Source organism: Martes martes (assembly GCF_963455335.1).
Source record: "Martes martes genome assembly, chromosome: 8".
In the NCBI taxonomy this organism is placed as follows: domain Eukaryota; kingdom Metazoa; phylum Chordata; class Mammalia; order Carnivora; family Mustelidae; genus Martes; species Martes martes.
In genome coordinates, this window is record NC_137895.1 from 122833925 (window position 1) to 122848892 (window position 14968).

At 40.2% G+C, this 14968-nt stretch overlaps 1 protein-coding gene across 1 annotated transcript in view; it reads left to right on the forward strand.

Moving 5' to 3' along the window:
- The first annotated feature begins 777 nt into the window (after window positions 1–777).
- Window positions 778–14968, forward strand: part of PLXDC2 (plexin domain containing 2) — a 446156-nt gene continuing 431965 nt past the window's right edge. Inside the window, exon 1 of the mRNA XM_080812133.1 lies at window positions 778–1803. Within this exon, the coding sequence (XP_080668259.1) occupies window positions 1692–1803 (112 nt within the window). The 5' untranslated portion in view covers window positions 778–1691. The remainder of the gene's footprint in view (window positions 1804–14968) is intronic.

Here is a 14968-nt window from a genome sequence, read left to right on the forward strand (position 1 = left end):
AAAAAACCCAACAACAAAAACAAACCAGCAAGCGAAAGCCTGTTAAAGCCCCGGTAGGAAATTCAATGGGCCTCCTGTTTCTTTAAACTCGCGCTTTCCCTCCGGCGGACACTTTACAAAGCAGCGGCGGCAGCAGGGGGACCGCGCTGCCGCGTGCTACCTTCCTCCTCCTGTCTGGAAGGTCTGGGGTCGAAAAGGGTTTCTCGGGGTCAGTAGCTGAACTCTCTCGGGTTTGCTTTCTTCACACTCCAACCACTGCTACACAAGCCCTCCCGGGAATGGCGAACTGTAATTAACCCTTTAGCGCCCAGGAAGACCCCGCCAGCCGCTGGCATCTTTTGAGTATGGTGCGGGGCCACGATTCCCCCGCAGCCGTGCGCGAAGGCGGCCTGGGGGCCAGGTGGGCGAAGGCACCGCGGGCGGGGCTGCAAAGGCCAAGAGCTGGGTGCAGGATGGCGCCCCGGCGGCGCGGAGGTGCAGCCCGGTGCTCCCCTCCTAGCTCGCCTTCCTCGCCTCCTCTCCCGACTCTCTGGCCAGCCGGCTGCTGGGGGCGCGCCGGGCTGGAGTTGCCCTCTCACTCCCCCTTGCTTTGCTCCTCCGGCTTAATCTCCCGGCGGTTCCTCTGCCAGCTCCAAGGAAAGTGCAGCCATTGGACAGGTCGGTGCTAGCTGCCGGTTTCGGGGAGGAAGGTGGGAGAAGACTGAAGGAGCGAGGGGGAGGGAGGAGGGAGGAGGGAGGAGGGTGCAGCGGCAGATCTGGCAAATTGCGAACTGCCTTCCCTCCCCAAAGTGTGGAGCTGAAGCGCGGGGGAGCTCCGCGGCGGTGGCGCCTCCTCCGCCACCAAACTCCCCGGGCTCGGCGAGGCTTGTGGCCACCTCCTCCTAAGCCAGGAGGAACCCTTTCCCGATAGGTTTTGGCCTGACTCCCCCCGCCCCCCATTTCTTTCTTCTTCCTCTTCCTCCCCCCCTTCTTTTTCTTTTTTTTTAAACACATTTTTCCCCCCTGTCTTCGGACCTCAGATTGCTGCAGCCCTAGCCTTCCCTGGGCTCAGCTCTTCAGGGCTGCCCATCCCTCCGGCTGCGAGAAAGGACGCGCGCCCTGCGTCGGGCGAAGAAAAGAAGAAAAACTTGTCCGAGGGGTTTCGCCAGCCCACATTAACCCTCTTCCCGCAAACCCAAACCTCCCGCGGGGGCCGTCCCAACATTGGGGAAAGTTCCTTCTGAGCCGACAGCCCTCTTGGATTTGGAGAAGGCAGCCGCGCTGGCTGTGGAAGTAGATCTGTTTTGAACCCAGTGGAGTGTATCGCGGGGGCTCGAAAGTCACTGTCTCCAGGGACCCGGGTGGCGCTGCCCGTGCGGAACCGAGAGTTTGCGAGACCCGGCTGCAAGTGGCCTTTCCTCCCCGCAGTTGCTGTCCTGTGTCTGGGGTGAGGGCAGCGAGTGTTGTGGCAAGTTGCGAAGAGACCCGGAGGTCCAGAGAGAACTGCACCCCCCCCGTCGCTCTCCCTTCTTCCTCTTCCCAGCTCCTGAGTGTGAAATCCCATCGAAATTTACAAAGGCTCCAGGTTCAGCCAAGACCGGTCCGCAGAGCTTTGCCCGTCGTCCCCACCGTCCCCATTCCCACCCGGAGCCCCCGAGCACAAGGCGCCGGGGAAGGACTGGCGGGAGGAGGAGGGAGGTCGCGGAGGCGGCATGGCGAGGTTCCCGAGGGCCGACCTGGCCGCTGCAGGAGTTGTGTTACTTTGCCACTTTTTAATGGACCGGTTTCAGTTCATTGAAGGGGAGCCTGGAAACCAAATCAATGGTAAGATGCACTTTTGCTTGTTGATTTTGTGAGCCACTGAAGACCTCGCTAACGCCCCCCCACCCCCCATTCTCAACCCACCCCCCACTTTATCTGTCTGCCCTTGGGAAAGTTATTGCAATTGCTTTTCGGGTAAACTTGGACTTTCTGAATGGGGAAAAGAATGGTTAGAGAAGGGGACTGGGGGTTTTCTTGAGCATTTCAGGTTTCCTTCACCTGAGCGACAGGGGGTGGTACCGTCTCGCCAAGTCGCACAGAGAGGGCTCTGGTGTGTAAGAGCAAACCTCCTTTTGTAGATATCTCTCTCGGGAACTGGCATCCCTGGGCAGTCTCCCCTCCGGCTCCTCCTGCTTCCCTACTGCCGCGACAAACTAAGCCAGTGCGTGATGGGGGCTGTGGGTGGGGGACGTCGTGGCAGCCTGGTATTGCAGGGTCCCCCCACCAGCTGGAGAAAAATTTACTGTGGCCAGACCTTCCTTCCCTAGGCTATCCCCGCCTTAGCTCCCTTTCGCTGTCTGGGCTAAACGGGCTCTGCAAGTGGGGCGGGGTAGGTGTGGTGGGGCGCAGAGGAGGGGTGGAGGGGGCAGAAGTGGGAAGGGCGCGCCTCTGGAGACCAATCCCTGCCCCCCATGTCCTCCGCGGTCCGGCTTCTCAGACAGGCCTGAACGTGCCGGGGGTTCGTCCAAGTGCCCTGGCGTTGCCCCCACGCGGAGACCTGGTCTTCGTATCTTCCCAGTGGCAGTGTCTCCTGCTCAGGCGGATGCCAGCCAGGTGCGCGCCAGCCGGGAGCCGCGCCTCCGGGGCCAGCGCGGAGCCCGCGGAGCAGCCCTCCACCCACCGCCCTCTCGCTCTTAGGCTAGGTGCTGCTGGGCCGAGGTCCTGGTGCTTCCCGCGACACTGGCCACTGAGAATTGGGTGCCTGCTCACCGTTTCTGCCCCCTCAGAAAGAAAGTGAAGAAACAGGCAGAGAGAGACACCTTGACAGAAATTTGTGAACTCAGATTAGACTTCTAGAGGAGGTGAAATGAACAAAAACACTGGGAGGGGAAAAAAAAAAAAAAGAAAGAAAAACTTTCAGATTAGAATAATCAAGGTTTTGTTTTAATTCTGAAGGTGGGGGTTGCGGTGGTGGTTAAGTGCTTCCTCAGAAAGTATACAGGTGTCCACAAATGTCAAACATGAAAGTCGCAGATGGAAGCCTACCGAGGTTGCCTGGGGATTCCAGGTGAGGTGAATCTTGGAGGTGAGGTGAATCTTGGAGAAAGTCCTTGAATGAAGTTTACCAATCCAAGACCTAGAAATCTACTAAAACACTGTCTCTGCCCCTGGTGTAAATTCTTATAGAGAAGGCACAGATTCTGACTCTGTGGTCCAATTCGTGATTGGAGGGGTGTGTGGGTTGGGAGGAGGGGGTAACATGATGACGACACTTTTAAAACTGTGAAACACCTTAGAACTCCACTATTTTTGATATTGATTTGTCTTTGTCGCATGCAATTTTGTTCTGCATAAATGGACATAGGTTGTTCTTTACTAGGTATCATATCAGTAGATTATTCTTTCTTGTTTATTTCTCTGATACATTTCATTGGCTTAAAAAATAAGACTTTCACCTTACGGTATTAATATGGCATAGCCACATTCATGGAATAAGTAGATGCTTAAAGAAAAACAATTTACTTCATCCCAAAGGACATTAGAGAGATGTGTGTGCCAAAATGCATCCCAAGTTGTTTATTTGAAAACTTCTTTGGCACTGAAAGTAAATAATGCATTTACAGTAAAAAATAAAATAAAGGTCAGCAAATATTTTTTTTCTGAGCTTCCTTCATTAACGATGTGTTACTGAGAAAAGAACATGTTTACAATACATTTTGTATTCTAATTTCTCAAATTGAGGATGAAGTAAAGATTCCATTCTAAAATCGACCAGATAATTAAAAGCTTTGTGGATTAGAAAATGCCTAAATTGCTCAACATAAATGTACAGGTGTTACAGACTAATTATAAACTAGTATCTGTGGTGGAAAATTACTGTAGAAACCCATGTATTTATAGGATTGAGGAAAAAATGAATTGTTTTCAATTTCTCGGTAAATGTTTTAGAGATTTATTGCAAACTGAAGTAGCTTCTTTACTGGATGTCGGTCTACATGTAGTTGAATAATCTTGGAGTTAAATGGTTAGCCTATTGAATATATAAAATATAGCAAACAAATAGAAGAAAAAAAAAACAGCTCCCTTTGTAAATAGTCTAGGTAAAAGTTCAAAATGAGGAAATTTTTAAAAATCCAGCTGCCTTGAAATTTGTCATGTAGCAACCAGGATTTTTATCACAGACATTTTGGCACAGGGAGAAAAAACCTGATTTCATAACAGAGCATTTAATTATGCATTACTTTAGAAGTGCTGCAGTTGATTTTATTGCCACCAGAGGGCAGAGAAACTGCTATTTTCTCCTGTTCTTCCCATTCTTTCCCAAATGTCTCAGATTAATGATCTTCAATACTTTGTTTTTCTTATGGGCAATATTTTTTGATATTTCAAGTTAATGAGTGTCAGTTTGTAATAATGAGTATTTATTTCCCATGTTAACTGAAAATAACCATTCATTCAGTATTTATATAGCGCCTCCTGTTATGTAAATGTCTATACTTCAAATACATTCTTGTGGTGTACTTGGATAGTGGAAAAAACCGAATAACCTTTTTTGCATCATCATTGGAGATTTTTAACAAATTATTGTGGAATTCTCAAGAATGTAGCTTTAAAATATTTCCTTTATGATTAAAATTTCATTATCATGTAATGAATTTATTTTTGAGATTAAATGTAATCTACATATACCTTAGAAATATTTGCCATACTAGTTTTTCTCAACACCCAATGTTTAGAGAAAAATAAGCTTAGAATAATCCTAAATTCTATAAATCTGATTTCATCTCTGTGTTTTTAGACATTCATTTTATATCCTAAATTGATTGAAAGACAGTCTAATAACAGTGTCAAAGGAGAAGGATGTATTAGTGTCTCAAAGAATTCTAAAATTTAAATGAGGACAAAAGGCCTAAAATTACGGAGTTGTTTTGGCCTGGTTATTACTCTTAAATGTATCTTAATGCAACAAAAAAGTTCAGTACTGCTGAGCAAAGATTGTTTAGGACTCCATGGAATTCCCACTATTTAAACTTTCTAATATCACTATGTACTAGAGAGAAATACTTTATTTTTAGCAGGCCATTCATATTTATTTTCATTGTTTCTCTGTTGGGACATTTTTCTATTATTTTCAGCTTTCACTGAAGTTAAAAGACTTAGTTTGAAATATTACTAACTTTTGGAGTTATGAGAGTATCTCTGTTGAGACATATTGTCATTAGTATAAATTTTCTGTTTGCATATATACCTAGAACAGAAAATTATAGCAGAACTGAATATTCTCTATAAAGTATATGCGGGTCAGATTAATGGACTAAAAGCAGGTTGATTTTTAATCAATGACTCATGATTGCATGCAAAAATTTTTAAAACACAAAATGTGAGAGTCTTTTTCCTCTAGAGAATAGATCCAAGTTGAAGCCCAAGGTTGGGTAAGATTTTTAGTTCTTGGCTGCATTGAGACTTAAAATTATTTAAAGTAGGACAGTGTATGCATTTGTTAAGTCTGATCTTCAGAAACAGGTTTTTATCAAGTAGAATGTACTTGAGTAAAACTTAGTAATAGAAGATACTAATTTGCTCCAAACAGGTTTCTTCTCTACAAGATAGTTTCCTGCAAAGATAAAGGCAACATGGATTCATTAGTTTGGTCCGGTTTTTGCTTCCTAAAAGACATTTCCTATTGTGGAAGCCGTATGTTTATCAAGATTCATGAATTGATCCACAGCTGTGATCATGAGTGTGAAGTCTTGAGCTGTTTCCTACCATATTGAATACAGTTTCATTACCATGATCTTCGAGATCATGTGGCCTAGACCTACTGTTTCACTTCTCTCTCTCCCTGTTTTTGAACCCTCTAATTGAGGTCCCTTGCTGTTCCCTGAGCATGTATGATGTATACTACCTCTTTTCTGTTCCTCCTGCTTCTCCTTCCCTAGTCCATCTCCATCTGTCCATCTTACTTTTCCTTACAGGCTTATCTCACCTGACACCTAGAACCCTCCAGAGAACTCTCTGCCTTTTTAAGGGCACTTGTTTGACTCTGCTTCCTAGGGGAAGAGTTGTTGTTATTGTTGTTTTTCTTCCCCCTCCCCATTTCTGCATCTCTTTCATGTACTTCTTTGGATCATATATCATGTTCTTGAGGTCAGGGTCCATTGTCATTCATTTCTGAATCGCCTGTGGCATCTACCACAGAGGCAGGCACGCAATGCTCAGTCAGCTGTTGGACTGACTGAACTGAATGGGATTATAGTTCAAGCTGGACTGTTGCCTTGAATGTCACCTTGGGAGACTTTTAAAAATATTACTTTTACCCTATTTATGACTTTTTCCATTAGTCAGTTGGAAATGAATATATAGACAGGTTTTACAGAATTAATTGTTTAAAACAAGAGAGTAGAATCCAGAGATCTGCTGAACTGTCATGATGCTTCTGCTAGATGGTACTTCCCTTAAAGCTTCTATTAACAGATAGAACTTTTAACAAGTTCATTCTGTCCCCCAACTATACTTCTGGTTTCTGAATGAATTTTTACTCATGTTCTTAATCTAACACCTTAAAGTACAGTGTGTGAGAGTGTGTGTGTGTGTGTGTGTGTGTATGGGATGGAATGTGGGTAGAAATTATTTTCAAACTATTGAAATTGTTATTCACTTGTAAGATAATGAGTACAGCTTTACTGTTTATATATATGTGTGTATAGATGTATGTGTGTGTATGAAAATGTATATACATATATTTACATATGTAAATATAAAAATGCATATGCATATATTCATACATGTGTATGTGTGTATATATATATCGATATAGGTGATTGTTTTCAGTGGAGATTAACACTATTAAATAGTTCAAACAGTTTTAGTTCTTTGTGAAATTACTTTTGAATTGATTTGTGCTCAGGCCTCATACCATTAACCTACACTGAAGGAAGCTTTAAAAAAAAAAAGTTAAAAAAAGCTGAAAGCAGTCTCATAAAATTTGTTATGGTAGCTGTTGGGGGGGGTGGGGAATTTGTGGTACTATGAAATATGTGAATATGTGGTACTATGAAATATGAAATACAATGTATTTCACAGTGTCTGCTCCCTGAGTAGTGAGGGCAGAAGGAGAGAGAAAGAGAAAAGTCTCCTATATTAATAGAGTTGTTATTCTCAATGAATTTGTTGTTACCTTCTGGATATTGTAAATAGTGATCAGATGCATTACCTCTTAAATTTGGTTTCTTGAAAGCTCAGAGCACAATTTGTAGCCCACATCCAGCAAGTGTATAAACCGTCTGGTCTTTTCTCCCCCGCCCCCCCCCTTTTTTTGTTTTTTGTTTTTTTTTTTTTTTGGTGGACTAGCTTACCTGGGGCTTCATCTTCTCTTTCCCACTCATTTATTTTTGCCCAACTTCCCTCACTTAAAATCTTGTCTTGTATTTGTTTTAGAGATGGGAAGTAAGTAAACAAAAAGTGATCAGTGTAATACATAAGGTTATATATTGTTGCTTTTCAGCTTTCTTTTAATCTAATTCTAAGCACATTTTCTCAAAGCTTTAATTATGTCTTCATAGTATTGTGCTCTGAGAAGTCTTTTTTCTTCACTAAGGTTCACACAGAATGTCTCCCCTCACTATCCTCCAAACAATGGTTCTGTTCAACTGAGGAAGTTATTGAAGAATGACAGACTAAGTAGGGATGCTTTTATCAAGACAGTTTCTGCCAGTATTTATTGTGACACATATTACTTGGTCAGATGAACACAATAATATCTGAGGGAAGAACCCAATATATTAGATATTCTATAGTAAACATGTAGTATTATATATAGTAATTTATAAATTATATAGTAAATTATGTCGTAAATATTCTACATTGTGTTACAACTGAAATTTAAGGTCATTTTGTATTTGTTCTCTGGCATCTTTTTCATTTTGCCCTCTTTAATTAAGAAAGTGGTGAGATGTGGAATAGTGGTACCGATTTGGGTATTTATACAGAATTTGAGGTCTTGTCAGGGACCTGTCTGGAATTCGGGTAGCCGGTTAAAGATTGCAGATACGAATATGAAATTGGAAATTCTGTGGCCTTCCTTGAAATCCAGAGTTCTAATCCCTTCCTCCAGAGGTCATCCAAACAGATGTAAGCACTAGTAGCTCTCTTCCTTTTCTAAATTAAAATCTGTGATGGTCACTGTTACTGCTTCATATGTCTAGTAGAGAGCAGCCTGCAGTTTTGTTGAGAGGGTCATAAAGGCAAGGGTTGCAGACTTCCCTTCTACTTTTCTGGAGTCTTTTTGCTTGGTTTCTCCCTCTCCTCATCTGCTATTTTTCACTAACTAATTGGAAAATTTTTGTAGAATCATATTGCTCAAAGTCTCATCCTGTAGGTAAGGTGCTTGTTAGCTCATTGAGGCTTTGAGAATATAATGAATGTAAAGAGTTTGCCCTGTGGATAAACTGCATAAAAATCAGAATTTTTAAAAGTCACTTTTCTACATACTCCTTGAAGTGTTCATTGATGGCAAAAGTGTAAATAAAGCCAGTGTATTTTCTTTAAGCACGAGGCTTGGTAAGTATACCCTGGTTTATTTCGATCGGGATCATACTTTCTTGGTCCAGAAGGAATATGAAACATTCAGCTTGCAATGACGCTTTTTAAGGTAGTGGTTTTGGGTAACACACTTGCTAATTGTGTCTGTGTTGTCTGTAAATAGCTGCCAACTCTTTGTTTCTGAAACCATGATCTCAACATCCAATAAAATACTTATTTCTCTAAACCCTAAAAGAGAAGCAAGCTAAGCAGAGTTTATCACTTTAGAATATGAAATTCACAAATAATAATGACTTTCAACATGTGAAATAGTCTACTAGGTTATATTTCTGTTATGCATATTTGCTTAACTCTCTCCAGAAACAGATATAGACAGTAGCTATCACTGACACAACAGATCCGATTGCTTAACTGGTGTATTTTTATTCATTTGTTCGGTCAAAACAGCCCACTGAATTTACTGCAGGCATAATAGGGAGCAAGTCCAGTATTGTACCTGATTATTTTAACTGTACTTTCTTCTTCTTCTGCTCTCATTTCCTTCAACATATCACTGTAGTCTGCACTGCAAGATATTCCTGAAAAAACATATGTGGAATGATTTTTGATATCCTGAAATCATATTCTTGGTGCAAATGGATTCCTATTTGAAGGAATCCTGTCCTGAACATTTGATTTAAAAAAAAAAAAAACTCAATTATTTTGCTAGTCCATAGTTTCACATTTAAAATTAGATAAAGTATACTATATGTTCACAATTGAACTATGAAAAACTAAGAAACAAAAGTTGAACGAAGAGACATATCACTATGTATTTGCATTTTTGTTCTTTGATACTTGTTTGTTTGGAGTGGGACTAACAAGGATCATTTGAGGTTTTTTTGTTTACATGACACAAATTTCAAGAGTATTTTAATACCTATTTGACAATTCTGGATGCTCTATAAAAATAAAGTTGACTTCTAGTTTTAAAAAATGTCATTTCACATTAGTTTGAAGGCATTCTTGCTATATTTAAAAAGATACTGCTTGGTGTTTTATTTTCATAGCTTAATTAACATCTTAGGATACCCTATATCTTGGGTGATGTATATTTGCATCTGTTTTGATTTGTAAATTGGAGTTTAAATTTTTGCGTAGTTTTTAAAATGTCTTTTATTCAAATTAAATTTCTCCCATTCAAATTAATGAATTTTATGAAAGCACTTCATTTGACCTGAAGTACATGTAAAACTATTTCCTATATCAGAGTATTGCGGTAATATTTCTTAATATGGCAAGTCTTGCATAATACTGATGAATGTGTCACAAAACACTTTTGGTTGGGACTGAATTGTGCAATAATTCACCACTTTAATATAATAATAATAACATCACTTGCTGTTTTGTACACAGGTATTACATGCACTTGTGTTGGTCCTAATTTTTCCACAGTTGCCTCATCGCCTTCCAGTTATTTTCCCCACGAATGTTTTATCCATCTTCCATCAATCAGTGTAGTTACTCAATCAGTGCAGTTTTGAATACTCATGCTGTCCATTTCCTTACAATGGGTCTTCATGTTCCTATGCAGGGGCTACTCCACTTATATTTAAAGACAGGATTCATGGATTATTGGGCTTATGAGTGTTCTACTATGAAAGATAATGCCTGGGACAAGCCCTGATAGTTCTTCCAAGATTAAGGACTTCAAAGATAATTCAAAGATAAAGGCGGGGGGGGGGGCGCAGGGGGAAGGAGTGGTGTGGGGAGGAAACCCTGAAAACTATCACTATATGGCTATCACACAATCTTAATTACTTTTGCTTTATAATAAGTATATCCGGTCGGGCAAACCTGTCCTCCTTGTTTTTGATCTTCAGAAGTGTCCTGGCTATTCTAGAAGACTCTTTGCTTTTCCATTATCTGTTTAGAGTAAACTTTCCAGGTTTCACTAAAAACTCTGTTGGACTTTGAAGTCACATTAAATCTCAGGATCATTTAGTAAAGATTTCATTTTCTAAACACCTTGGAGACAATGTAATTTCTTTCCAATAGCATCTAAAAGCCAGAGCAAGTACCATGGCATTTCATGACAAACTGTTAATAGTGTCTGTTTGGCAGTGATCTTTTTGAGTTGAAACAATGTTTTAAAATTGAGAACTTAGTGGTGTTTTCCTGATCACATCATGAAACTAATGGTACATCTATAATTGTTTCTTAGGAAATACAGGTGGAAACCATAGGTTAACTAAAATGAGTAATTCAGTGGAGGGGAAGAATGTTCATTCCTAACTCCTTGGAAACTACTACAAATGAAGGGTGAGGACTAGGCAAATAATACATGGAAATGGTGATACTTGTACAGTGTCCCTTTTAGTGACCCTCTCTGGACCAGCACAGCAGTTCCAGGCAAGACTGTATGTTTGCTCCTTCACAAGAAACAGCTCAGGTGGGGCGCCTGGGTGGCTCAGTCGGTTAAGTGCCTGCCTTCTGCTCAGGTCATGATCTCAGAGTCCTGGGATGGAGTTCACAGCGGGCTTCCTGCTCAGCGGGGAGTCTGCTTCTCCCTCTGCTTCTGCCCATCCCACTTGTGCTTTCTCTCTCTCACACACACACACTCTCACATAAATAAAATCTTTAAAAAAAAGAAAAGAAAAGAAATAGCTCTGGTGAGAATGGTAAAAGCCCCTGGATTTAGGATTCTCCTTAATGTTTGCTCTTTCGCCAATTAGTATCAATTTCATGGGAGATTTACACTGAAAGAAAGTACACTTTTCAAATTACTACCATTTAAGGGTAATAGATTTATGATTTTCTTTAGACTACAAGCATGTATAAATTAAAGGGTTATAATTTGCTTGAGTTGCAAATCCTAACCTCATCTCTTCCTCCACACAGTTTCTGACGGGCTATTGTTCTGCACTCATGTATGCTCATCTGGATATTTTTTAATCAGGAATAAACTGACAAGCCAGGCAGTCTGTTTTATTTCTTTGTTATTTAGCCTTCATTATCTTTTTAACATCTGTTGTTCATTTTAGATATTTTTTAAAAACAAGCATGATTCAAAGTCATTCTGCAGATTATAGTCTCATTGTCTGGACATTGCAAAACAGCTTTATGCAGGAAGCCAGACTTGTGCAATGTCAGTTTTGTCAAGCTGTTTTTAGGAGAGAGGTTTGTAAAATAGGCACAGCCAATAAGAAGCCAATTTTTTAAAACCAAGCCCTGATGTCTGACTCCAGACTGCTTTTCTCCATCCCTCATTCCATTATTCTGGCTCTGGCAGGCCACCATTTTTTCTAGCCTACTTTACTTCAATAGATTCATACCTTGCCTCCAAAATTGTCCTGCTGGAAGCCATTCTTCATTCCACAGCCTGAAAGATCTTTCTAGAATGTAAATCTAGTTATGTCACTCCTCTCTTGAAAATGTTTCCTGCCTTCCTTTTGCTCTCACCCTAAAGTCAAGGCCTTCAGTAATTTTGTCCTGGCTTGCCTCCCTGGATTCAAACCCATCACTTCCTCCCTCCTGCTCTCTCATTTCCTGAGCACACACTCTCTCCCTCTGAAACTGCACATGCCATTCCTTCTTCTTGGAGCACGCTTTCCTCCTCTCTTTGACTATTTGTCCTTCAGGTCTCAGCTTAGATTTGATTTTTGGCATATTGAATAATTTTTTGAGTGTTTGTTTGCCAGCTCCAAGTTCTAGACAACTGTCTCACCAAAGTGCACTCTGAATGTCCTCATCATATCACTTCTCATCACTGGAAGTGTAGTCATGTGAGCTGCCCAAGGTTAGAGGCCATGTGTGACTGATCACCCCTGAATCACTAGCTCCAAGAATAGAAGTCCTCTTTGAAAATTTGTTCAACAAAAGAATCTTGTTGTTAGTGTTCCACTTATATGATATACAGTATTTGTTCAGATTTATTACTCGGGCAAAGAATTGTGTATCTAATTTCTACATATTTCTTTGAGCAGAATTTTTACATCATAAGTTGACATGATGACTCATATTTAAATATCAATGAGTCAGATATATAGGCAAGCCAGAGATTGAGTGAGTGCGGAGTAAGGGAATTTTCGTGATTTTATGAAGAATTGAGAGTTCATTTAGAAATAATGGTTTAGGAATGATCAGGTCATTTACTAAGCTAGGAAGAACAGAAACTTAAATGATCATACTTTCATTAATTATACTTATTAATTATTCAATGATTTATAAACCAGCAACTTGAATTGTCTGAAAAAATATTAAAATTGGTTCATTTGCTTCTTCCATAGTTTAAAAGGACATATGGATAAACAATGAAATAACAATTAATTGAACCATGCTATTTGCATAATTTGCATAATTTCTAGTTCTCTCAAAGCTAAAGATGCAACTTGGGAAATAGTCTCTAAGATGAGATATTAAAAGGTTTCCAGATACAAATCATTGGAAAGACTTTTAAATACTTTTTTCTACAAAAGAGTCTAAAGCATCTCTTAATTCTGCACTCGAGAGTGTGAGTCCCCACCTTTCAAAGCCCTGAATGTGACCCACTTGCTGGAGTTGACTCGCGTTCAGGTCGGTGTCCTGTGTGTGCTCTACAACTTATATTTGCTGTTCTTCAGGCACATTTTTATTACTCTTGTCTATTTATTGTTTTCCTAGAAACATAAAATTCTTTCTCTGGTCCATACTAGTTTTCTGGTATGAACAACTGGTATTATTTGCTGAGTATCTCTTACCCCTTTCTGTCGGAAACAGCACCTTACAGGTGTTTGGAACCGTCCTCTCTCTGACTTTTATGATGTTCTCCTGGGCCTTCTGTCATAGTGTCGTGCTTCCCCAAGAGAGTTCAGCATGTGTTCAGGTGGCTGCTGATAATACCCCTGTGTCATGGACATCAGGTCAATTAACCCTTCCCTTTTAGTCAAGGGAAACAGTCAAGGCCTATCAGTAATCAGGTCCTGGCTTTTCTCTCCAGGTTCAAATTCATCCCTTCCTGTTTTGTTTTGAAATGTCTGATGGCTGCATCCGTGATGGCACTGGGAAGATGCAAGTCTAAAGCCCTGTGTAGACAGTCTTGGGATTTCCCAAGAGCGTAAACCTGAAAATTCCAGTTTTTGTGGTGAGATTGATTACTTGCCACTGAAAAGTCTTGGTAATTACATATTTTTTTTATTATATTGGTATTTGAATAAGTATTTAATTACTCTTTCTTCCACTAAACTGTAAGCTCTGTGAGGGTAGGAACCATGTTTTACTCTCCTTTTTTTTTTCCTTGACAGTTTCGTATTACTTGATGTATAATAGAAAGCATTTGATAAATATTCGTTAAATGACTTTTCTGTATCAGCTCATCTGGTAGAGTGTCATCTCATTAGCCATTAAAACAATTCAAATCTCAGATATCAGGTGGAAGTTCTGCCCTGTAGGTTTTCTTAAGTAATACTGTGTTCCTCTTGCATTTTGCACATTAAATTCTCTTACCTGGGTCTTATTTTTCTAATCTTTCTTTTTGTTTAATCTTGTGTTTTCCTTGCATTTGCCCTGTACTTCCTATTATTTTATTTTTGTTGTGGGGATAGATAAACGTTCCAGGTGGTTGAAAGGAGAAAGCTTTAATTCTTTAATGGGTATCACATCGTAGCTTTTGTTAGTCTATTAATCTGTACCTAGAATTAAAAGGGGAAAAAATTAATCAGGCAAAATCTATCCACAGCCAATACTTATTTGTTTTTCACTTAATACTTTTTTGTTGGTATTTTACAGACCATTAAGAATTTAAAAATAAAATGAAAATAATGAATCTGTATTTTCAGACATAGCACCTAGCACGTGGTTTTCAGTTAAAATCTTCGACTTACTTATTGGGTAGAGGTCCACAGATGTTTATTTTACTTCCAATGAAGGCGTTGATGCATTCCTTCATCCGTTCATTTATCCAATAAGTAATCAATATTTTTAATGGGGTGGAGGAATAAATTGATGTCTTAGAAGTAAAATACGCTCTTGTAAGTTAATTGGAAACCTAGGCATTCTAAATCTATTCTTTATATGTAAGTTGGGGATTGCCATATGTTACATACTTATGTGTGATGTGTGCTTAAAATATATGACATTTTCACAGTATAATTTGAAATCCCTTTATAAAGTTCAGATTGCCTAATTTTCATATTATTTCAGCTATTCCTCCAACAAGGTAATTTCAGTTGGAAGATATTTTTATTCAGTCAATTTAATTTGATAATTCACTGTTTTATATAAAAAATAAAGCATGGTTTCTACACTTAAGGAAGGTGATCTGCAGGGGAACACAAGCACGAATGTAGCATGAGTCTCGTGGGAGAACTGTGACAAGCGTGAGCATAATGCAGGGACACACAAGTGCCTGTGGGAACAGCAACCGGAGGAGGACCGCAGGGTCAAGGTTGGGGACAGGCTCTGTGGGAGACAACATTCAATTGCCTTGTGGTTGTTAGAGGATGTTCTG